Source organism: Dreissena polymorpha, chromosome 8, assembly GCF_020536995.1.
Source record: "Dreissena polymorpha isolate Duluth1 chromosome 8, UMN_Dpol_1.0, whole genome shotgun sequence".
Taxonomy (NCBI): Eukaryota; Metazoa; Mollusca; class Bivalvia; order Myida; family Dreissenidae; genus Dreissena; species Dreissena polymorpha.
In genome coordinates, this window is record NC_068362.1 from 98,260,066 (window position 1) to 98,287,265 (window position 27,200).

The window sequence follows — 27,200 nt, forward strand, 5'->3', positions numbered from 1 at the left end:
GGTCTTTTCCTGCATCGGTTGTAGAGTGTTGAAAAGAAGAGCAAAAACGTTGGCAAATTCGATGTTGCCCAACTCTTTCCAGAATGTCCACTGGATTATGTTTTACTTTTGATCCATGGAGTTCTTCATGGCCCAGTCTATTGCCAGCAGGAACAGGAAAGGGGAGAGTAAGCAGCCTTGCCTCACCCTAGTTCTCACTGTGAAGGCGTCGATGAGCTGTCTGCTATGAACAATTATGCAGGCCATCACTTAATATTACTTCCTGATTATGTTGGTGATCTTTTCAGGCACTAACTAGTGCCTCAGTAGTCTGGAGAGGGATTGTCGGTAAACGCTGTTGAACGCCTTCTTATAGTGGATACAGTTGACATACATAGGCGAATTCCAATTCAGGAATTGTTCCAGAACGATGCGCAGGGTCGTGACCTGTTCCTTGAACGATCTCTCATTTATTGGTCACGGATATGCGGGTATTATTCGCCTTTCATTCGATGAAACAGAATGCGATAAAACGCTTTTTCCAGTGATGGACAACAACGTGATTCCTCAGTAGTTGGAGCAGAAGCTAAGGTCAGCTTCTTGTGGAGATTAGTAATGCATCCCTCTTTCCACTCTGTTGGAATTGTTTCTTCCCATTGCTTGCTGAAGAGCGGGTGCAGTAGCTCCACAATGGTCTTGACGTGAGCCTTACGCGCTTTTGCCGACAAGCTGTCAACTCCTGCAGATTTGCCGTTCTTCAATAGTTTGATGGCACGGAACTTGTTGGATATAGTGACCTTCGACTATTCTTGCTTTCAGGTGTCTTTCAGCGCAGCGATGTTGTAACGCTGGCGTAGACTGGGCCCCACTGTCCAACTCCTCTTCAGCGTCATATCCAATCGGACAACAATGAGATGATGATCCGAGGCCACGTCTGCCCCTTGCATGACACGACAAAACTTTCTAAGGAACTCAGGTGGTCTATCTGGTTCTCCGTTGACGGGTCTTAGACATCAATTTTCCATTGTGCTTTCCTCTGTTGTGGAAAACACTTCATACGATGACTAGGTAACATGCGGCGCACAGGTCGACGAATCTCTCATCGTTGTCAATAATCTCGCCTAGAGATGTGTCTGTGTGTAAATGTGTTTTGTTTTAAGGTTCGTCAATAGTTTTCTGCGGTCTGTCCATAGTATGTAAAAATCAAAGCGCTGAAGGCACTGAAGATGTTCGCTTTTGCATAATTTAACACGCAATTCATTTTAGAAAATCAATCGCAAGTTTAAAATGAACACACGACATTCAACTTTATAAAGTGTGTGTCATAGCGCACGGGTCGAATTTTGTGTGCACGTTTTATCATCCTTATTATTTCATAGAAATAACTAAGACAAAATAAAAACAACATGCTTTTTTGGAAGTTCTGAAAGCATAGAAAGTATGATGAAAATGGTTATGAGAACTTAATATAAAGAAAATTTGCAGTCACCATCATATTAACGGAATATTTTTCTAATATCAAATGACTATCTCACCAAGAATATAAATTCATAATGAAAGTTCCGTGTACAAAACTTTTGATTTTTGACACCATATACAAATTCTAAATATACAATAATCTTCGTATATTGTATATGGAGGAATAAAAGTATATAAACATTGCTGTTTATGCTTTACTTGTTACCCGAGCAGTTCACACGGTGTCAACAACGCTAACATAAACAAAGGTATAGAGCACTAACGCATGAATATTTTCGAATATTTAATAAGCTCATTCGAGATACAACCTCTGAATTTTTGCTACATCACTGCGTATTTGCTCAATTCAAAGGATGTAGCACTGTTCAGTGTAAGGAATTCCGGACTTCTCTCTGTATGCTCAAACGACACAAATTGTGGCCCTGTTGCAATTAAGCGTTACAATCCATCTCGCAGAATTTCACTTTCGCCTCCAAGATGAGAAAACAATCATTAGCGAAATAGTATAGTGTCACGATAAGAGAAAATCGTTTAATTATCATACCACAATGTTTGCCGTACTTGGTCAGCACGTCTGGAAATCATTCCTTAATGTGTGGATAGGCTGCCATTATTAACAAGTTTGCTATTTTGAATTCAATTTTGTATCAAAAAGCATTGTTCTTAAATGTGGCATTTTCAATTCGCAATGAGATTTGTAATGACCCTCGTCATGCGAAAATGGGTCTTATTCCATATGCGCCCATCATATAAATAGCCCACTCAGCTATCCCTCCTTCTGGTAAGGAGAAACATAACATATTGAGTGAATTAAAAGCGAACAAGCCTATGGCCTGACTGCGCAAAAGCACATGTTGGGTTTAACAAACGCTTGCCGAAACGCATAAGACCCATTTTCGCATGAAGGCGCTATTGACGTGTGATTTAAATGTGTCGAAAGAAAACTGCGTTTAAATCAAATATAAACATACGATATATTTCGATAGTGAAGAAAGATACTCATAACAAGGCATATGAGGACACATATGAAGTGCTCTCCCGTAGTATATTTTTATTTACTCACACTAATGTGTGGTTTGACAATGCTAACACACATTTCATGTGGTGAATATGCAGCTTACAAGTGAAAAACACAACACAATAGTTAAACTTTTGTTTAATTGTATTTAATTATTTAGAAAAGTAAATTGCTAACTTAATTTCAAAGTCAGCGTATACGCCGACTACATTTTTAAAAGACATTTATTGTTATAAATATATTTAATAAAATATATATTTAGTTGTTTTCGGTTTTAGCGATAATAAAGCATTTTCGAGGTTGCCTATAGTATGCCTGTAGTAATTGATGAACTCATATCCAACTGTCTATGTATTGAGAACTGTGAATATAAACAAGCTAAACCTTCTACTAACTTTCTACTTTTGCGTTACTAGCACCCGTAAATACAAAAGATCGCCGCAATCTGTTCAGAACCAAAGAACGTTTTTAGAAATACCCGCTGTAGTAGCATGAACGAGGTTATGAAACAGGTCATTCGTATTATTATTATAAATTGTTTGTTATATTCGGGTTTAGCGATTATGAAGCATTTTTTTTTGTCTATCGTATCGCTGAAGTTATTGTTGAACTTATGTTCAACGTTTTATAAAATGAGAATATAAATAAGCGTCAACTTTTTCCCGTATCTCTCAATTTACGACCTGTACTACGTCATTGAGTTGTAAGTGAGAGCGTAACCTATTGCGTTGATATAACCCGTAAACTTTCCTTTGTTTATCGACAGGCGCATCTATTAATAGCCTCATATCATGAATGCCAAAACACCCGCGAAAAAAGAACCACGTGACCAAATAGGACGTTAAACGCAAATACCATGCGACTACGACTTTCATTATCGCTCCGCAATTCCTTTGAAGCCGGAGCCTTGTGGTTGCTATTACGTAAAGAATTGACCTCTAACTGAAGTAAGCAAAGGAAACGCAGCACCCAATTGACCCATTCCGTCTATGTGCGAAGGCAGATTGAATTTTACTAATGTATGGTTTGCCTATTATAACACACATTATAATGCGGTAAATATGCGACTAACAAGTAAAAAACACTATTATTAAACTTTTGTTTTGAATTAAGTTATTTAGAAACCACAATTCCAAACCTTATTTCAAAACAGCAAGACTACATTTTTTAGAGAATATTCTTGTTATATTTAAATGTTTTTTAACAGTTTCAGCGATAATGAAACATTTTGTATGTTGTCTATCGTATCCCTGTAATAATTGTTGAACTCGTGGTCAACGTATTATTAATTGAGACCTGTGAATATAAACAAGCGTAACCTTATACTAGTGCGTTATTCTCACCCGGACTCCCCTTTGTTTATCGCCAGCCGCAGAGTTATGAATGAGCTGAGCGAAAATACTACGTCACGCAGACGCAGCAGAAAGTGGACTATTTTAATCATTCATAAACAATCTCCTCCGCGACACGTACAATACGATCATTGTTTATTGATTCTTTTCTATAAAACACCGTTCGAAAATATTGAATGTATTACGATATTAATATAATGTTTACATTTGTGAATACACATAATTGGAGAACTCAAACCTCTTGCATAAATTATACAACTCTTTCTTGCGCGGAAACGCAAGCGGGTATTGGGTTAATCATACCTAGGCCGTATCGACCTGAATTTCACATCAAGCACTTTAGACGGTCGCTAAAGCGACCATCTAAAAAACAGTGAAGGCTGCCTAGTGTTTTCCAGGGCCCATTTTTACCTACCTAAAAAGATATTTCAATATTTAATAGATATTTTGTGTTACATAGCCAACAGACACCCAAAAATTCCCAGAAATTATCGACTAATATTGACACGGAGATATTAATGGATGACTGAGCCACTACCATTCGCAAATTAAGGGCCGTGTGCATGTTTCGGGGAAATCGCAAAATATATCAATCGGAAGACTACATTTGTATTTAGCTGTTTTAATTTATGTTAAAATTAAATATACCAATAACATAAGTTTCCGAAAATTGCACGTATGTAAAGTATTCTTATACTATTAGTTTATTAACATATTGCAGTGTAAGATAAAATGGTTTAATGAAAGCATAAATGAAAACAGTCGAATTGCCAGTTATGATTATCACTCGCGCTATTATAATTGAAAATATTTAAAATCTCGCTACCGTGTATTTAGTCAAAATATTAAACGCACCGGAATATAAGACGCATACAGCTTTTGTCTTGTAAAAACGGTATCTTTTTCACGCACTACAGTTTAAGGAAACAGCATAGAACTGAAATGGAAGTAATTTTAATACATCAATAGCACTATAGTTTGTTCGTTTATACCTGTTAATGTTTCACCCGAACTGCCACAAAAAGCATGGTGAATTGGAAGATTTCATTTATCGAACAACAATAAAGGTTAATAAGCCAACGGAGCTATATGATTTTATGTAAACGACAAAGACAATTTAATGTAAAAATATTGTAGTTGTTTCACAAACACATGTTGTCTTTGTGTGTTAAGATATTGACGACTAACATATAGATGCTATTATAAACTTATTGAAAAGAATACTGTTACAATAGAAAAAAATACTCATTTTAGATGTGTGCCATATCAAAGTATTATTATATATTCTGTTCGACAAATCTAAGGCAAATTAAATAACTCATGTCCGACAATTTAAAGTTATAATCTAGTAAGCCATATGGTGTGTAAACGTAACACAAATATTGGCAATATATGTATACTGAACCTTAATCGGTAAAAATCATTTTGTATTTCTGTTTCTTCTTGTTTTTTTTGTAATAAACACTTTTTATAAATTTTGTTTTATTTATTTTATTTGTTATTACTGTCAAGTGGAAAGAATGCCACAACACAGAAGGCAATTCATGTGTATGTTATAAACATTGTTCTCGTAATACCTGCAGATTGGATAATTATCGCAAATGTAGTTTAAACATTTTAAGCACACAAAAGCATGCATTCAAATTACCGTGACTTTGAAAATGTATTCAGCTAAATGCTTATGTCGTGCTTACGTCTTTTGTGCAGTTTTTTAATCAGGTTAGACCAAGTCATAGATTGGGAAACCAAAATGACTAATTTTAATTCCAAAGATCTTTTGCGCAAATCTTTTGGCATTATATACCTTGACCCACAATATAGTTTCATGTCGTGACTTACATGTACTTTTTAAGACAAAATTATTGGTACTTTTACATTGGGAAACCATTTTAACTAATGTTAATGCGCAGTAAACTTCGTCTAACGTTTGTCGCAACACCTTGACCCACAATATATGTTTTGGCTTTGTTAACATGTAAATGACGTAAGTGTGTTTAGTTTTGTACAGACATAGTGTAATCTTAAAAAAATTATACGCTCGCTTGTCCCCAGCCCCATGTTGGCTGCCAACATGGGACCCAGATGGGGAGTGCAACCGGGCTCCACATGGGTCCCATCTGGACTGCCCCATGAAAGTATATGGTGCAGCCCACATGGGACCCATATAGGTCCAACATGGGCAGCCCTTTTACTCAATATGGGCTACATACAGGCAGCCCTTTTACTCAATATGGGCTACATATGGGCAGCCCTTTTACTCAATATGAGCTACATACGGGCAGCATTGTACTAAATATGGGCTACAAACTGGTAGCATTGCATTCAATATGGGTACACAGAGCCTGTAAAATTTTGGACAAAGCATTAATGAAAATTCAGGTTATGTTAGAAATAATATGTAGGCTGCAAACATGAAAGACTGTGTGTTCAAATTGAACATCAGACAAAAGATTCTTGTGCATGTACTTCCATTTTTATTTTTTAATGTTTTATCTATTTCTTCTTGCTGGAACAGAGTGATATTAAAGGGTTTAAGAGCTAAATAGCATTATAATGCAAGAAATACAAGGTTTTTGTTAAAAGACTTGAAAATTTATTAAAGTACTCTCAATTTTTATTCACATATAGTATTACACACATATACATGGATACATACATACATAGCAGGAGGATCCCAAGTTAACTATTCTACCAGAAAATTCTAAAATAATATGGTGATTCCTAACTTTTTGAATGTAACATCAGCAAAAATACTTTTATACATGAAGTTGCTAACGAAAACATGTTTCTATCTAATGTTCTATCCGCTTGGAGTAATGTTACTCATATTCTATAAACCCAAACTAACAGTAAAACTATTTTATGGAACAATAAAGACATAACTTCAAACGACGTTTTTCTATAACATTATTTATGTCGACCAGTTATACGACTATAGAATTAAGGACTTCTATTATTTTGCTATTAAATATATGTTACATATACAGAATACCTTCAAGTATTTTCATAATGTACTACACATAACTCAAAAGCATACCCATGCATATTAAATCTTTAACCAATACAAATAACACACCGTGTACTCAAAGAACATTCGTAGAAAACATACTTGCAAGACTAAACAAAACGAACAAAATATTTTATAAACTACAAATTAAAACCCTGCAGAAAAATCCAAAACTCAAACAAATTGCAAATCCTTTTTCGAGAACAAGTCCATATTATTATCTTTGATATCTTCATACATTCTTTTTTTTTTCGTAATTGCGCATCATATATATGTCTTTTATAACCTTGAAAAACTGCAATGCTGCTTCTTCTTTTGCAAAGGAATACAAGTATATACTATTTCATTTCCTGATAAAAAAGATTGTATGCTTAAAAGCCTTTTCTTAGAAGATGAGCCTTAAAAGGAATGGTTTAGGATCAATGGAGAAAAAACTGTCCATTACATTTACAACATTGCTCAATATATTTGATAAAAAAGCTTGAACTATGCAGCAGTCCTAGAAAAGATGGATCGTAGCTTCATCACCAAGATGCTCTTCAAACTCATCCAATTGCTCAAATGTTCCAATTGGAAGACTGATCTGGCAGTTGCATTGGCTTGTCATCAGTAGCTGACCTAGCCAAGAGCCGCTGCAGCATCCGCTTCATTTCCCTGCTCTCATCTCTCATTGTTTCCAACACAGTTAAAATCTGTGTAACTGCATCTGAAGACAGAGTAAACAAGATGTGTTTGCGAAACACAATGTCCCCCTATATGAGGTTTGACCTTGAAGGATGACCTTGACCTTGACCCTTCACCACTCAAAATGTGCAGCTCCATGAGATACACATGCATGTCAAATATAAAATTGCTAGCTTCAATATTGCAGAAGTTACATTACATGAGCAATTTTGACCCATATATTTGACCTAGAATGATGACCTTGACCTTTCACCAATCAAAATGTGCAGCTCCATGAGATACACATGCATGCCAAATATCAAGTTGCTATCTTCAATATTGCAAAAGTATTCATAAAATAAGCGATTTGGGCCACATATATTTGACCTCTGACCTTGAAGGACGACCTTGACCTTGACCTTACACCACTCAAAATGTGCAGCTCCATAAGTTACACATGCATGCCAGATATCAAGTTGCTATCTTCAATATTGCAAAAGTATTCATAAAATAAGCGATTTGGGCCACATATATTTGACCTCTGACCTTGAAGGATGACCTTGACCTTAACCTTTCACCACTCAAAATGTGCAGTTCCATGAGATACACATGCATGCCAAATATCAAGTTGCTATATTCAATATAGCAAAAGTTATTGCAAAATGTTAAAGTTGGCGCAAACCAACCAACAGACCAACCAACCAACCAACAGACCAACCAACCAACAGACAGGGCAAAAACAATATGTCCCCCACTACTATAGTGGGAGACATAAAAAAACTGTACCTAAAATTATGTTGACAATAATATATATCACAGCTGGGTCGGATATAATTATATCGGATGTGTGCCGATATAACAGCGGTGGGCCCGATTTGTCCCAACAGCTGTTGTACAGCTAGGGCTGATTATAGACGTATTGCACCACTATGCCCGTCAACGTCAATTTGTTTCTTTTATTAGTAGAAGTATGTATTATTATAGATTACTAAATGACTGTGTATTTTATATTTTTAAAGTTGGATCATCTGTTTACATCAATTATTTATGTAATTAACTATCAGGTATTTTATAAGCAGTAATTCCAAAACTGAAATTATTTTAAGTTTAAAGTTTCAAGCACAAAAATTAGTTACTTTGTCCTTTGAACTGTCTTTGGGAAGCTCTTCAGCTGGACTTAATGGGAGTGACCGGCCTCTGTCATGCACTGCTGGACATTCCTTGTAAAGACGATGTTGGAAAGCGAGGCGGTGGTGAATATTTTATTTTCTGAAATAAATTTGTACAATAAACATTTCGAATTTAATTATTTCTTAATACACAGACTTTTTTTAATATTCTGCAAATATGTGTTTAAATAATCATTAAAATTTGTACACAGGCAAACAACCTTGGCTTGAGTGCATGTAATTAAAGACCTTTATAAAAAAAAAAACATTTTATTATACGTCTTTGATGTAATACGTTTTGTAGTGAAATAAGGTCACTTCCAACAGCCTTGCTGAAGGGCTAGCTCTTTAGCGACGTGGTTAAAGTGTCTGACTACCACTCTGGAGGTCGTGGGTTCAATCCCCGGCCTGAGCTCAGTATTTTCACATTAATGGCGACGAGGTAAAAAGGTACTGTGAATGAGGGAGTCGGTCTGAGCTGTTTAATGGTTTCTGGTAGGGCCATGCGGTAGCAAGACATGCTGTAGCGGGCGTGTCTGGGCCTTGAATTATTAAAAGGGGGAGGAGTGTAGTAAAAAGTAAGGTCACTTCCAACAGCCTTGCTGTTGGGCTAGCTCTTTAGCAACGTGGTTAAAGTGTCTGACTACCACTCTGGAGTTGTGGGTTCAATCTCCGGCCTGAGCTCAGTATTTTCCCATTAGTTTAAAGGCTCTATAAAGGTGACGATCCGTAATTATTTACCGAATTTTTAATATTTTTTCCATATTTTATTTATAAAGGTTATCAAAAAACAATATATATATGCAACCCACGCGAAAGACAAAATAATCTTACGGCACGAGGTCCGAAAACTTTTTAAAATTCACCGGACCTTATAAGGTTTTCCCGGACCTTATTCTTCTTTAACCAAACAATAGAAAATACCTTCTACACTGTTAAGAGTTTATTTTTATTATAATGACGTGCACAATTTTGAACAATATTAAATACAATAAAATAACAACTTAACAAAACTGTTCTATAAAAAATGGGGTAAAACTTTCAATTAAAACTGCTGAAAACTTTTTGAGTTTTTTTTTAACATTACCAGTTATTTAATCGTTGAAACAGCCGCTTCTACTGCTAATTTTTATGCTCCCGGTAGGGTGGCATATAGCAGTTGAACTTTCCGTCAGTCAGTATGTCAGTCCGTCCGAAAAAAACCTTTAACATTGGTTTAACCTTTAACTTTTGCAATATTGAAGATAGCAACTTGATATTTGACATACATGTGTATCTCATGGAGCTGCACATTTTGAGTGGTAAAATTTCAAGGTCAATATAATCCTTCAAGGTCTAGGGTCGAAAATACAAATCCAAGGGAAGTAATAAGCTTTAATGGAGATAATTATCTGACCTGCCAAATTATATATTTCTAAAAAATAAATCAAAGCGGCGCAGTAGGGGGTATTGTGTTTCTGACAAACACATCGTGGTAAAAGGTCAAGGTCATCCTTCAAGGTCTAAGGTCAAAAATACAAATCCAAGGGAAGTTATAAGCTTTAAAGGGAGTTAATTATATATATATATATATATATATATATATATATATATATATATATATATATATATATAATATGAAACCATACAACTAAAACATAATCAAAATGACATTTTATGGTCAAGACAAGCACACAATGACACTTTTGGGCATACAAGTATCTTAGGTACTTTAAGGTTACCTGTGAATCTACAGTCGCGGTAGTGGCTTATAATTATTTGCTACTAAAAAATAGAGATTTGTTAGAGACAATTATTTTCAAGGGAAGTAATTTATATAATTATAAATCTCAGATTATATTTTTCCTTACTAAGAATTTAAGATTGTGTATTTTGTTTATTTATAACTTAAATGATTGATTTGTCAAAGTTTGTTTTAATTGATATAATATCATTTCTTTTCTGTACTAATTTGTGAATGGTTGGTTTCATTACTTACCTGTGGACTTATACATAGATACATGATGAACTGTGGCTATGATCTCTTTGATAAACCACAGGCCTTGGTAGTCAGCGATGTCTGACTTGGTCATTTTTGACTGTCTACAGACCCCCTTCCCCACGCGGAAGGATGGCATATAGCAGTTGAACTGTCTGTCTGTCAGTCGTCGGTCCGAAAACTTTAACATCGGCCATAACTTTTGCAATATTGAAGATAGCAACTTGATGTTTGGCATGCATGTGTATCTCATCCTTCAATGTTAAAGGTCAAAAAACAAAATCCAAGGGAAGTAATAAGCTTTAAAGGGAGATGATTTCTATACCTGCCAAATGATATTTTATTTCAAAGCGGCGCAGTAGGGGGCATTGTGTTTCTGACGAACACATCTCTTGTTGCATACAATCTTGACAAGGAACAAGCAACGGTCGTGTGGTTCCCCGAACTGGTTTTACGATGATCAGAAGGATAAATGCAATTAAACCACAAAAATGCGTCACGAATCACTGTGCAATATATATGACTGGTTCTTAGAATGGCACTTGGAGCTTGCTACGTCTCTTTTTTCCAGTTGGAATGGGGCCGAATACCGGATCCGATTTGGGGCCGAATACCGGACCCGATTTTTAACGAAAACTACACTGCAGCTTAAGTATTGGATAAATATTTTAAAAAGTATGTCCTCCTTCCAGCCCTTACGATTTATAAAGAATATCTCAAAATCTTTGTATTTAAAAAAATGCCTTATGTTTAAACTTAAAAACAAATCCCCTGGAGCGGTGATACTTTTTTGCAACATAATAACAAATGGGCCTCTGCCATGATTGCTGTAATTTGGGCTCTGGGATCATTCAGTTACAAAGCATATTTAAACAATGGATCATATCTCGTTAAACTGTCTGAATTAACTAGCCATAATTAAATGGCAAAATGACAAAAGCACTACCAAAACTGGTCTATTATCATTCTGGTCTGTGATTTATCTTTAGCCTCGTTGACCCTTTCTGTTTAAAACAATTTAAGCAGTGATACATACGCCTTTATAAATGTTATATTGTTCTATGATAAAATAAAAAGATTCAAAAGGTTTGGACATAATCTTTAGACATCAGTGGGCACGAGAAGATTTTAGGCTCCAGAAAACCTCACCTCTTTGAATCAAAGTTTGTTAATTGAGTGAATGATCTTATCAGAAAATCCAAACTGTTTAAAGGGGCAAATGACAAGTATTTCCCCATGACAATGCATATTCTTTGTTTTCAAAACGGTATTTATCTAAAAAAGATGTTTTATTTTTTGTTTTACATAGATGCCTTTAGTGGGAGTCAAACTTATGCCTACACACAACCTACTTCCATGAAATTTTAACTTCACTAAAGTCCTCTTAGTAATAGTGTGCATGTGTATCGTGGATATTTATGTACATTTCATTATATATTATTACTACTACCAATTGTCCCATTCATACTAAAAGTGTCCGTAGCGACAATTTCTTATTTAGGTATCCAAATGTTTTAATGAGCGTTTATAAAATGGAGACATTATACAAACAAATGTGTCAAGCAACCATTTAATCCCGCCTTGTTTAAATTTAATATTATTTTTCAAAATATAATAAGGTATTAACCATCATTCTACCCCTTTAATTATGTATATTTAAAAATAAGATCACTATAATTTGGACAATTCAAAAGCCTATTCAAGTGATTTATTCACCAAAATTGTCATTGTTCATAATTGATCATTTTTATATACCTTTTTGATAACTGTTGTTAATAAACTTTGTAGTGACCGGTATATAAGATGAAACAGATATAACACATTGTTTAATACTTGCTAAGGAGCCAATACTCAACATACATGCAGGTAACTGATGGCTTGAAACATAACCAATGCTATTGAATTTGATTATAGTGTACTATATGAATATTTAAAGCTTGAAAATTCATGCCAAAATCACTGAAGGCAAATTATTTAAGTTTTATGGAATTTTTGTTTGTTTATCAATATCAATTTAACAGGTTTTTATAATTGGTAGTTCTAAAATGTTGTGCAATTACCTAATTTAAATAGAATGCAAAATTGTAGTAGAAGAAAATTGAAACACCTAATAGCAATGTATTAATTCATATAATTATCCCCCCGCCATAGGCGGAGGGATATTGTTTTGGCGTTGTCCGTCCGTCCGTCTTTCCGTCCGTCCGTCCGGAGCCATATCTTGGAAGTGCTTTGGCGGATTTCATTGCAACTTGGTATGAGTATATATATAGATAAGAGAATGGTGCACGCCAAATCGCATTGTAAACCATCTCTTAATAACGGAGTTATGGCCCTTTGTATATTGAAAAAATGCTTTAGTTGTGTCCGGAGCCATATTTTGGAAATGCTTTGGCGGATTTCATTGAAACTTGGTAGGAGTATATATATATTGTATATCAATAAGAGGATGAGGCACGCCATATGGCATTGTACACCATCTGTTAATAACGGAGTTATGGCCCTTTGTATCTTGAAAAAATGCTTCATTGAGTGTCTAATATAACACTTTTGTGTCCAGAAGCATATTGGAGGGGAATATCAATTCAACGAATTTGCTTGTTGTACATAGTTTTCCTCAAAAGGCAATTCATATATACCCACTTGGAATAGGTGTGGGGCAACTAAAATCACTTAGATTATGTGTCTGTTTGTTGGTCTGTAATACTTAACATTTCCAGAAAACATTTCTTTTAACCCATACTGTTCCAAAAACACGAGTTTCTGTTATATATCCAGGCCTTTTCCGCTCCATTTTGGGAAAACGCCATACTGGAAATTTGGGAATTTCGCGTCGTGAAAAAACCCATTTTGGGGTAAAAAATAATCGCAAATAATTGGGGAAAATAATCGCATGTAAATAGTTTTTTTTATATTTCAAAGAAGCCGTTAACTGGTAAATAACGACTATTTTGATAACATATTATTAAAAGTTTACAAAATATTATGTACATGTGTGATAATAAGTGCAGGTGTTTTTTTTTATCTGATTTTGGGGAAAGTGCCTGGCCTTTTTTGAGGTGAAAAAAAACGCGCGAAACACCGTTTTTGGAGAAAAGAAGGAAAGTCTTAAATAATCAATTATACATATTTTACTGTTTTTATAACAAATTCAAGGCAACAGATAATTTAATTATGCAATATTTTTATGCCCCCGTTCGAAGAAGAAGGGGTATATTGTTTTGCACATGTCGGTCGGTCGGTTGGTCCGTCCAACAGATGGTTTCCGGAATGCCCCCTTCGAAGAAGAGGGGGTATATTGTTTTGCACATGTCGGTCGGTCGGTCGGTCAGTCGGTCGATCCGTTCACTAGATGGTTTCCGGATGATAACTCAAGAACGCTTAGGCCTAGGATCATGAAACTTCATAGGTACATTGATCATGACTGGCAGATGAGCCCTGTTGATTTTCAGGTCACTAGGTCAAAGGTCAAGGGTCAATGTCACAGTGACTCAAAACAGTAAAATGGTTTCCGGATGATAATTTAAGAATGCTTACGCCTAGGATCATGAAATTTCATAGGTACATTGATCATGACTGACAGATGACCCCTATTGATTTTCAGGTCACTAGGTCAAAGGTCAAGGTCACAGTGACTCGAAACAGTAAAATGGTTTCCGGATGATAACTCAAGAATGCTTACGCCTACGATCATGAAACTTCATAGGTACATTGATCATGACTGACATATGACCCCTATTACTTTTTAGGTCACTAGGTCAAAGGTCAAGGTCACAGTGACTCAAAACAGTAAAGTGGTTTCCGCATGATAACTCAAAAATGCTTACGCCTAGGATCATGAAACTTCATAGGAACATTGATCATGACTGGCAGATGACCCCTATTGATTTTCAGGTCACTAGTTCAACGGTCAAGGTCACGGTGACGCGTAACAGTAAAATGGTTTCCTGATGATAACTCAAGAATAATAAGGCCTAGGATCATGATACTTCATAGGTACATTGGTCATGACTCGCAGATGGCCCCTATTGATTTTCAGGTCACAATGTCAAGGTCACAGTGACTCGAAACAGTAAAATGGTTTCCGGATGATAACTCAAGAATGCTTAGGCCTAGGATCACGAAACTTCATAGGTACATTGATCATGACTGGCAGATGATTCCTATTGATTTTTAGGTCACTAGGTCAAAGGTCAAGGTCACAGTGACTCGAAACAGTAAAATAGTTTCCGGGTTATAACTCAAGAATACCTAGGCCTAGGATCATGAAACTTCATAGGTACATTAATCATGACTGACAGATGATCCCTATTGATTTTCAGGTCACTAGGTAAAAGGTCAAGGTCACAGTGACAAAAAACGTATTCACACAATGGCTGGATCTACAACTGACAGCCCATATGGGGGAATGCATGTTTTACAAACAGCCCTTGTTCTATTTTCTACACTGGATCAGGTTAACTTATATATTTAAAGGTTTAAAAAAAATAATTTGGAATTGGGATTTTTTTTCAATTGGGAAAAAACAACCAGATTTGCATTGGGAATGGGGCCGAATTTCGGACCCGTGGCATAGGGCGGAAAAGGCCCTACATTCAATAACAAAGGGTCATTAAGTGTTTATCCCATGCGCGTGTCTTTGCAAGCTGGATAGAAAACATAGTGGGTATGTACACATCTTTTAACGTGTCGTAACATTTCTTATAATTGTTCCTATCGGCATAGCTTTCGACGGCTTTTTTCAGGCCTTGACACTAACTTTTTTGACAGGGTACCCGGAGGGAACCCTACTTTCAACTTTTGGTGGCCCTCGCCCAAACTAGGGTTCCCTCTTGTTTCAACACACAGCTACTCTCGACGTAAGGGCAAATAAATACAAGAAGCATACTAGTTCACATTTTTATTTCCTATATTCAATTCTGTTGCCATTTAAAGCAGACCCATTAAAAGCTCATAACCTTGTCTTGTAAACTTTTGATATCATGCATTTCATCAATACCATCAGCATCCTCATCTTTGTCATAATCATCTTCAGCATTATCATCTTCAGCATTGCCCTTTGCCGCCAGAACTTAGCGTTTTGGAAGTTCTTATTATAAACTTTTAAGAAATAATTACCACCATCTATTCTAGTTGCCTGAAATAGCATAAAGCATATTTTTATTACAAACTATCAACAACAAACAAACACATACATGTCACTATCTTTAAATGTCCGAATTTTAACATATCCGAAATATAGTACACCAAGTGAACGATATACTTTTTATTTCAGAAATTGTTGGTATCTTAATCAAATTATATCCTTCCAAGGTCATTATAATAATGGAACTATTAAACAGAAATGCTCAATAATACCTGTAGAAAAAAGTGTATACCGGCATGTGTTTTGTGGAAAAATTAATGCTTTTGCCAGCCCGATCGCCTATGGTTTTGATTAAAGAAATAGCGGCCCTAATAATTATTATAATTACTGATCGTCGTGACAGTTTGTCCCAGTGTTACTTTTTGGGGGGCTCAATATCATAAAGGAGCCATTAATAATCCGATAATCCGATAATAACCCCCATAAAACTTGACAATAGCAGTAAAAACACCGTTTGTAACACTTACACGCTTCAGTGATTCCAATATACTCTCTGCACTGTACGTCGCTTACATCGTCGAAAATCAATATTTACAACTGACAGACGCTGGCCGCTAATGCTCAGTCGCGTGCTTTCGATTCGCAGTACATTTTCGGATAAGATTTTACCGATTTTTTTTATACGCCGCTCTTTTAAAAATTGGAGGCACTTTTAAAAATTCAAATGGTCAATCAAGACAAAGTGGTTCTATAAATTTAGGGTTCCCGGAGGACCACCCAGCTTGAAAGAACTGGTGGTCCTCGCCAAAATCTGGGGGCCTCGGGTCCCCGGACCACCGTTAGTGTCGAGGCCTGCTTTTTTTCTGATCAAAACATCTTGTATCTGACAAAGTTTATGCTTATTTTGTTGAAGGCATCATTCCTGGCTACGGACTTTGGGTTTCTGATGTAGGCTTTGTGGAGGTGGTGTTTCTCATCCAATAACTGTTTAATGTCCTCTCATCAAACCAGTCATTGTGTTTCTTGCCCCAAGGGTGTCTGTGGTTGTAGCATAAATCAGTTTTTTGAGTAATGCCCAATCCAACGCGCTTCCAGAGCATTTTACAAAGGAAAGTTTGCAGCTGGCAGTCTTTAACTTGGCAATGATCATCCCGCCTGTAACTCTTTCTCAAGATAACATAGTCAATAAGATACTGGTGGTTTGAGCGAGGATACATCCATGACGTTCGGTAACGGGTGTGAAGGGGCAAGATAGTGTTTGTGATCAGAAGTTCATGCTCATCACATGTCTGGAGGAGAAAAAAAGACCATTGCTGTTGCAGCGGACCACTCCATGGTGTCCAAGGACTCCTTTCTAGTCCATGCCAACTCTTGGGTTGAAGTCAATTAAACGTTTAGCTTGTCTCAACTTAACATTATTTGATTATTTTGGTCACCTGTGATGTTTATCTTATTGATATACAAATAAAGCGAATTGAGACTTATCATAGTTACTTGTTGTAATTTGGGTAATTATAGGAAATTATAGTTATTAAAGTTGTAACATAGTCAGTGACAGTATTTAGTTGTAAGTTGTTTTTTTAAATGATTGTAATTAAAGATAAGGTCAGCTTAACCGAAGGATTCTCATCTCAAAAAAGTGGCGACAACTTTTTGGGGTGTCAGTGAAAACCCTGCATCACCAGCAAAGATAGCAAGTTCGACTGGTTGGTAAAATTAGTTTAAATTTCAAATTTAAATAATCTATCAAAGTAAAACAAACATGAACTAGTTCGCATTTTTTAGCATATTAATTTCATAATATATTTTTTCTGACACGAGGTCCGACAGTTTCGGGAATTATCCCAGACCAGAGCAAATTTTATCGGAAATGTCCGCGGTCCGACGTCTTTTGCGTGGGTTGATATATGCTATTGGACATTACCATAAAAATATGAGCAATACAACTTGTTTTGAGCTCAAAATACAGTGTCCTCCAAGTCAATCGTGTTTACAAACAATCAGTTTATCTACATCGCTGTTTACTCGGGAAAGTGAAAGTGACTCGGGTCACCAAAAATATATCGTTGATTTTCAACGTTTTCCGGTATCACTCACAAAGTAGGTCTCTTCTAAATGGTTAAAACGTTTGTATTGATCTAATAAGTTACTTTCTGCTGGTAAAAAGTTGTTAAAAATAGAATTAAAATTGAATGTTCTTTCGGCTATTTTAAGCATACGTCACCGCTTTGGGGCTACACATCACCCAAAAGCATAATTACTAATTTAGTGTTCCATTTTTTCAGGATTGCGCCTGTCTGCTATAAACGGTTTGTATTGAATTTCAGGCAGAATCAAGTTGAATTAAGCAGTTAAACTAAGAGATTGATCTATGGTCACAAACGAACGTAACGACTTACGTCGCGAAAATACATGAAAAAAGGCAAAGCGAATAAAAAAATCTAATAATTTGCAATTCAAATTATTAAAGACACAAGCATTCATTGAAGTAACAGATAAATAAATAATGCATGATCAGCAATATATATCTGAATTCAAAAGAAATATATAATTACGTGTATAATATCACAATTTAACAAATTACCGTTTCGAGTGTTTTTGTTTTGAATGTTTTCGCTAGGTCAGAATACACTAAATAGTTTCCCTATATAATTCAATGTGAAAGCGACAACTTTAGGCCAAAATAAATGCAACATGTTGCACATAGCGACCCCGATAACCATACCTTTTCTTTAAGGCCATTCTAAGCGGAAGATATTTCATGTACAATGCAAGAAAGAACTTGACACAAATCAAAATCGACTGTTTTTGCAACTTTTTTTGGCCGTTTCTTAGTGGAGTGTAACCTTTTTCAGTGCGATGGTTTACTATAGTCTTCAAGTTTATCATATTTCAGGGATTCAGTAGTGAACACCTATTCATGCACTACCATTATCTCTGAAAGATAACACCCGAATACTAGATAAAAGTGTAAAACATGCCTTCCTGTCAACTATGGTATTTTTTTAGAGAGTACAGCTCATGAAACGGTTATTTAGTGTACTGTAACCGCAAGGCGGAATTAACATCTGCGCATGCGCATATTATTAAAATACTTAATTTTTCTAAGCGATTATTTAAATTAAAATTATCTCTTGAAAATAACTTCATATTAATCATAGTATATACATTATTTAAAACAAAGCCATATCAAAAACAGAGTGTTAAAAAAATGTGCGCCCGATAGCTGATTTTGTCCTTTGTTGGGCGACCCAAATGGGACCCGTATGGGACCCATATGGGACCCATATGGGCTGCATATTATTTGCTTATGCATTGATTTTATATTTTTGGGTAAAATATTAGCAGTTTAGATCAAGTTTGTCATACATACGTTTTAAGAAATTAGATTTTAATCAAATAAATACAAGTTTATATCTTTTTCCTGATAGCGCAGTAATATGGGACCTATATGGGACCCTTATCGACATTCCCACATGGGCCAGCCCATATAGGTCCCAAATGACTTCCATATGGGCTAACCAATATGGGTTTGCCCAGAAATAGCCCGGTAGCTGATATTGTCCTTTGTTGGGCGGCCCAAATGGGTCCCGTATGGGACCTATATGGGCTGCATATTATTTGCTTATGCATTGATTTTCTATTTTTGGGTAAAATATTAGCAGTTTAGATCAAGTAAGTCCAGCATACATTTTAAGAAATGTGTTTTTAATCAAATAAATACAAGTTTACATCTTTTTCGTGATAGCGCAATAATATGGGACCTATATGGGACCCTTAAGGGCATTCCCATATGGGCTAACCCATATAGGTCCCAAATGACTCCTATATGGGCTTACCCAAATGGCTTTGCCCAGAAACAGCCCGGTTGCTGATTTTGTCCTTTGTTAGGCGGCCCAAATGGGACCCATATAGGACCTATATGGACTGCATATTATTTGCTTATGCATTGATTTTCTATTTTTGGGTAAAATATTAGCAGTTTAGATTAAGTGCGTCCAGCATACATTTTAAGAAATGTGTTTTTAATCAAATAAATACAAGTTTACATCTTTTTCGTGATAGCGCAATAATATGGGACCCTTATCGGCATTCCCACATGGGCAAGCCCATATATGTCCCAAATGACTCCCATATGGGACCCGTATGGGACCCATATGTGCTGCATATTATTTGCTTATGCATTGATTTTCTATTTTTTGGTAAAATATTAGCAGTTTAGATCAAGTTAGTCCTACATACGTTTTAAGAAATGAGTTTTTAATCAAACAAATACAAGTTTACATATTTTTCCTGATGGGCTAGCCCATATTGGTCCCAAATGACTCCCATATGGGCTTACCCATATGGGTTTGCCCAGAAACAGCCCATATGGGACCCATATGTGCATGTTTGCTGGGTTCAGCTTGAAAACGCTTAAGTAACGCATGAACGTTTGTTAATCAAAGTGTTTGTTGATAATATATCTCATAAAAAAATTAACAATAACTTACCCATGCCGGGAACCCATGTTAATTAAATAAATTTAAATTTAATAAATTGATAAATTAAATGATCGGTAAAAATATGACAGTTGAGTTTACTCACGAATACGCGCGGCGTGTCTTGGTATTTAAAGACGAAAATTTAGATTAAAATTAAGTAATTTTTATACATATTGCCTTAATTGCATATCATAAAATGGGTCGTTTCTTTCTTAAAACTAAAAGAAAATGTTGTGTCGCCATAGATGGTAACAGGTTGAGCTATAACTCATAGTATGGCCTGTTATAAATAGAATATCGGTAAAATAAAACGTGTCTTAAAGACGTTACCAAATACGTCATATTTATTGGTGCCTATGTTCAGGAATTGGTACATATAAGATTATGCTTATAACAAAAATGCATACAAAACACGCAATCGCAATTTAAAATGACGATCGTTCGATATTTTACAATATATTTAACATTCCATACATATTTGTTTAATGTTAAATACTTGTTAAACTATTTGTCCACGATATTGTTGTCATAAATATTCAGTTAGCAATGGATTGGCCGCCGTCATTCAATATAATATGCACAAAGTATGGCAACATTGAAAATCTTCGTTGCCATATACTTTGAACTAAACTCTCTAACTTTAAAAGAAAGCTTTTATGGAGTTTGATTGTTTGCTATTAAAAACACATTTATTATAATCTTGTTTCAGAGTCCGTTCTTGGAAGTTGAATTGGCATGATTTACTTCAACATATTGGGTGATGAGGAGTTGGTGTTCACATGTCTTTTATATATTACTTATAAATAATAAACAAAAACAGACATATTGTATGGATATGGTTTGCGTTTGGCACCTCCAATAGTCAATGTCAAGCCTTTACTCGAATCATTACATGGATATAAAATAATTGGCTTTGTTAGGTAAAGTAAGTAAATAAGTTGCCCTCTCTGCCTTATGGGTAATCCGAGACTGCTTATTACCTACTCGATCACTCAAAACGCCCACTTAAAAATGAAATACCATTTGTTTAAAATTTATTAATATAATTGTGTAAGATATCAACTAAATAAACATTAAAATATTGCATATATTGGACCGCTCAGGCCAAATGTATTCCGTAATATAGAAAAAAACATTTTTCAATTTAATAATTTATATGATATTGTTAAAAACGCCAGTTCACTACCGTCTCTACAGACTTTGATCATGCTACATATATGTATATATATATATATAAGTTTGATCTGTACGTATTTACATTGACTGTCTTTTGTATTTGTGCTATGTTTGTTTCGTTTGTTTGTATCATGTACATCTTCAGAAAATGGAGGCACTAAAGATATATTATATATATTATTCGGCGTGCTGTATTAAGCCAGCTTTTCACCTGACCTGACTTTTGTAAGTGTCCAATAATATTCAAATAAAATTTCCCGCGGCTAGGTACGAATGAATACACTTCATTTATTCGATTGGCTGATTTGAGTATAACACCAAAACATTGGAAACATATCCGCGTCTTTGTAACACTGTGATACTGCATGAAACAATTTTATCTCTAATGAAAAGGTTCAATAGATAGAACAGTTTTACAATCAATTCTCGACATAAATACAGTTTGTGCGTGCACCTTTTATTTTCAGAGAATTACCAACGCAAAAGCGTTTATACTAAAGGCTATGTTCTCATATTTGTACTTACTTCCATATTCATGTCAACATGTTAACATGTAAAAGTATAAAGAGCAGTGGAAGCGAGGCCTCACTTTAATGCATTGCATTTCAACCCGCGAGGTTTCGGGTCAATTCGCGGCCAGTGTGTGAAAGTCAGAGTTTATATACAGTTCATCACCGGAGTTCGCAGCCAGTAAAATAATCGTTATATAATAAAGACTCTATCCGTGAACTAGGTGACCTGGAATTTTCTTTAGAATAGAAATATGTTAAATGAAGATATTCAGCAATATAATTAAGATATGTCAATAATAATAGATTATTAATGTGTTTTCAACAATACAATGATAAATATTATTTTAGATTAATTTAACAATAATTATTCCACCATATTGACTTATGTATTAAGCATGTGCGCGATGATTCTTGAAACTGTTAATAATCGAATCATATAGCAATGTCCGACAAACCACTAAAACAGGTTTGTTCGAAGAACGCGCCTATAAATACGGATACTTCGCGTGATGCCGGTTGACTCATATGTTTTAGTTTAACTTCCATTCTTCTTTTGGTTTTCTGTTTTGTATCTAAAGGTTTATGACCAGCAATATGTTATAATGTAAAATAAGCCGCGAAAACTCCGCGTAACATCCCTTACTGAGTGTGATGCAGCTAAGAACTGCACAGAAAAAGACATTCGCTATCATTGATCTCATTCATTGAACTATCAACGCCGTTTATCTTTTTTAAAGATATTTCTTGTTCTTATTATTATTAAACTTTAGTGCTGTGTAACCTACTGGCTATAAGTGGCGTCTAGTAACTAAGAAGGCATATCGTGAAATGTTTAACTTTAATGTGAAGGTTTGTGCTGTTCCTATAGCAAAAATTGAACGATTTCTTAATACATATATCTTTCTCTACCTCATTTGACAATTTAAACAAAACTTGGGCTGATATATTCAAACAATTTAGTAGTATGATATGTTTCCGCGACGTAATGCACTTAACAATCATTGAAATTAATTGAATGTTTAATGACAATCAAGTTGTGTGACACCAAATGATATATATTATGCATTTATATATTGACATGCAGTTTAAAAGAAATCAAACTCAACATTACTTTTATATAGAGGACATTTCAGTGTAAGATCATACAGAGAATTGAGTGCATGGATACTCCTAAATCCGAACAGATCTTTATTTCAAACAAACTTTAAACATCCCATGATAGATGCTGGGATAATGCCATTGGTATAAACTAAAGTAATCACTACTGTGCTCTTTCTTTTCATCAGCATTTTGTTTGCGAGGCACCTTGGAAAGTCGGAACAAAGATAATCAAATAAATCCTGTACAATTTGCTAAGTGAACTATCGTTTTCTCACTATTTTGCAAAGGTTATAAACCATTAGGTGTTTTGTTATTTTCACGACCTCTCAATGAAAATTATAAAGACATGTTTTTATCATGTAAGATAGTTTTCTATGTGTTTATTGGCCATTAGCTTAAGGAATTATACTGTTCAGAATTACACACCCAATCAAAGGACTGCTCACTGAATTTGAATACATTAACTCATTTAAGGTCATTTATGGAAGCCTAGCCTTTACTGTAAATCTAGATATAGCTATCTGTCTTAATAATATATCTATGTGCATTTCACACTTGACATTTGTTGTTCATATGCTAGATCTAATTATATTTATTTCATTAAAAAAATATTTGCCACAAAAATGATAGTACTATGATCAGATTTTACATTTTCTTATAAATTCACTTTTCCAATTGGACTTGTGCCCTAAAATTTTGCGTTACCTTATCTATATCTTCATCTTAATCCATGTATCTTTCTTATTAATTTTTTTTCTCATGCAGACCTACATAATGGTTTTCCCAGATAATCTGACAATTGTTAATGTTTTATCCTGACTATCTTACCCTGCAAGTAATCAATTTTCTTTATATTTTCATAATTGTTTTAAGATTTAAGAAAAAGGCGGGACATTTGCATTAGGATTGTAAGAACTTGTTTACTGTGACATCATAAATATCAAAAATCAAATCATAAGTTTACACTCAGTGATGTTATGGTCAATTGTTCTTTAATTCTGTATTGGATTATCTTATTCCTATTGTGTATCAGTTTGTATTTATATATTGACAATAAAGTTATTCTCCTATTATATTTAGATCAATGAGATGAGGGAGCCAGTATGGATCTACTTGAGATAGAGAAGCTGCTGAACAAAGCTGTAGAGAACAACTTGGAGGTGCTCAATCTGAGCAACAGAAACATGACCATTCTCCCCAGCAACATACACAGATTGGACAAGATCAGAAAGTTGATGCTGAACAACAACAAACTTGTCATGCCCCCATCAGAAATAACAAATCTTGTAACGCTTGAGGAACTCACATTAGATAGCAATAGTTTGACTATGCTACCATCCGGTTTGAGTCAATTGTGCAATCTTAAGTTTTTTAGTATATGCAGCAACCCGTTAAATTACCTTACCCCAGATTTGTTTCTTCTGCAAGGTTTAACAAACCTGTGGCTAGCAGAATGTCAGCTAGTGAGCATACCCTCAGAGATTGGACATCTAGTAAATCTGGAAACTGTTAGTGTACGTGGAAACAGGATAACAACCGTACCTTGTGACTTTAGCAACCTAGTGAACTTAAGGTGGTGCTGCTTTGCGAACAATCAGCTGGACTCACTACCAGATGATTTCTGCAATTTAAGATCTCTTGTTTATCTCGATTTGAGTGAAAATAGTTTTCAATCAGTGCCTGAGTGTGTGACTAAACTTGGGGGATTGCTCACACTGCTTATCCGCTCTAATGAAATAAGTAGCATGTGTGATGACTCAGTATTAGCGCTAGCAAATCTCAACAAACTTGACTTGCGAGACAACCCTATTAAAGAAAAACCGACTCATTGGAAGGTATTGAATCAAAATTATGTATGCTGAACAGTTTGTTATTAAATGCTTTTGTTTAAAAAATCTCCTGCGTCTCAACAAACAAACAAAATATGGGTTTATTTACACTCTGAGATTATAATTTATTTAATGTAAGTGCATTTGTGCATTAAAATGGAAATGTCACTCTATAAATGGTTAAGGTCCACAATCTATCCTTTTAAAACAAAAATAAGACTGCTTCTTTATGCAAACACATCGCCATGTTTTTTCTAATAGGTAAAACTTGCTATTTAAACTTACATTCAAAAACATAAATAGCTTCTAACAGTATCAATTACATGATCCGTTAAACTGTGTTATGTATGGTTGCTAAGAGTATGGAAGTATTTACTTGTTCTCAATTCTTGTTGGCAATCAATATTTCAGGGTCTGGACTATATACTAGTGGGGAAGACTGGCCTGGATGGGCTTGATGAGGAGCTGTCAGCAGGTTGCCATGGAGACCAATCTGAGGAGGAAGAGAGCAGTGAGGAGTCAGGGGAGACAAGTGAGGAGTCAGGGGAAGTAAATAGTCAGTCAGGGGAGACAAGTGATGCATGTGAGCAGAAGGAGGAGGAGGAGGAGAAATATACTGAACATCCAACCAGTGTACTTACAAGTTGCTGATGGAAGATATCTCTGGGGACAAGAAATAATTTTTAAACACAAAACTTGATGTATTAATCGGTTATGTGAATGGTGCAAGTCTGATCCAGAAAATGTAGTTTGTAGTACATGATTTCTGTCTGTTTGTTATAAGAATCTCTCAGTTCAAAGTATTAAATATGTAAAACATGACGTATTTTATATAAAGCATCGCTTCTTCAATAAAAGGCACTCTGATTCAAAAGCAACTTAAACTTTTTCTCACAAAAATCAGTTAATAGAAGTATACCTAAAGCAAGATGCTTTAGCTTTGGTGTATCAGTGTTTGAGATAAATATGCTCCACTTTGCTGAAGGGGGTATATGGCTTTGTGCCTGTCAGGTGGTGAGATGGACTTACGGTCGTTTAGTCTGCTGGTAGATGATTTCATTTAATTATGATATCTTGAGAACACATTGACCTATGATCATGCAAATTGGTTTTATGATTGCTTGGGATGAAAGAAAGGCGCCTACGGATTTTTAGGTGAAAGGTCGATTTCACTGGGGTTTGTTACAAGAAATTCAATTGGAACAATATTTATTTTAAGTACCATAATACCCATACTAAACACCCCTTAAGAAGACATCCAAATGTGCTAATACACCGTCTAACAATGGGACACTATATGCCCTGATTTTTGCGTAAAGTACAGTAAGTACGGTCCTGCATGGGATAAATACCTAAAGGCATGTACTCCTCTGTTTTACATAAAAACTGTTTCAACCTGATTATTTTCCTATATACTTCGAATACTGCGTATCGGTGGGTATGATGTATCGATGTTATTCGAAACATTCCAAATATCTTTCCCATAAATTCTAAGTTCTTGATGATATCCAACTGTGGGAGCACTGAAATTATTTACTTAGTTTGTAAGATGGGTGATGGGGCATGTTATCAGAGTCGTATTTAGGTGGGGGTCTAGGGGGCTAAAGCCCCCCCAGCTGGCTGGCTAGACACGATTTTTAATAAAAATGAGCCCCTTACAGTTTCAATCCACTTGTGTATTTCCTGTCATATGTCCCTAATTAAGCCATAATCAGCTGTCGATTTGTGTGATTAGCCCCCAGGCATGTGTACAGACGATCTAACCTTCGTCAGCTAAAGTGCACGCTTCATTGACTGTAAGTAATAAACTGCGCTATTTGATTGGCTGAAGAAGATACATTCAACTAATGAAATTCATCCATACATTTAGCTATAGATAAATGTTTACAAATGGCTGCCGCATGAGACTTGTGAAAAACAATATTTCAATTTGTAGCAATTAAAGAGTTTAGACGAACGCAATGGACAATCATAAGTATTTTTTCGGTAATTTCTTTGATGAATTTAATTGGTATTAGCTCTTTAGAGTGATAATACTTTTGAGTAACAAGTTATTGCCAGTGAAATTCAACTGCACACTTAATGAATGGCAATTTTTTATTTTTTATTTTTTTACAAATCGGGCTTACTGCTATGATGTTCATCCATACTTTTTAAAATTAAAAAAGACTCAAAAATGAAGAATTACTTTGCTATATGAAACTAAATCATTTTCTCAAAGCGTGAGAACATCGAGGCAGCAACATCCGAATTAAACTACACAGAAATCTAACGGCTCCCCTTGTTAACACTATTGTGAACGAAATGGACACCTGATTCAGTGATTTGCAGACTAAGGCAGCCATGGGATTGAAGTTTATACCTGAACAA

The 27,200-nt window shown here is 35.3% G+C and overlaps 1 protein-coding gene and 1 long non-coding RNA gene across 2 annotated transcripts; one reads left to right on the forward strand and one right to left on the reverse strand.

Moving 5' to 3' along the window:
- Positions 1-6,838: 6,838 nt before the first annotated feature.
- On the reverse strand, positions 6,839-18,344 carry LOC127841455 (uncharacterized). Its single transcript, XR_008030993.1, has 3 exons — positions 18,313-18,344; positions 8,635-8,767; positions 6,839-7,541 (listed from the first exon to the last, which is right to left on the reverse strand). It is a non-coding gene; the product is annotated as an uncharacterized LOC127841455 (long non-coding RNA).
- A 4,330-nt stretch (positions 18,345-22,674) lies between these two features.
- Positions 22,675-25,650, forward strand: LOC127841446 (leucine-rich repeat-containing protein 40-like). The gene is made up of 3 exons (XM_052370274.1): positions 22,675-22,749; positions 24,082-24,836; positions 25,242-25,650. The coding sequence occupies exons 2-3, from the start codon at positions 24,105-24,107 to the stop codon at positions 25,479-25,481; spliced, it is 972 nt and encodes a 323-aa protein (XP_052226234.1). The 5' UTR covers positions 22,675-22,749; positions 24,082-24,104; the 3' UTR covers positions 25,482-25,650.
- The last annotated feature ends 1,550 nt before the right edge of the window (positions 25,651-27,200 follow it).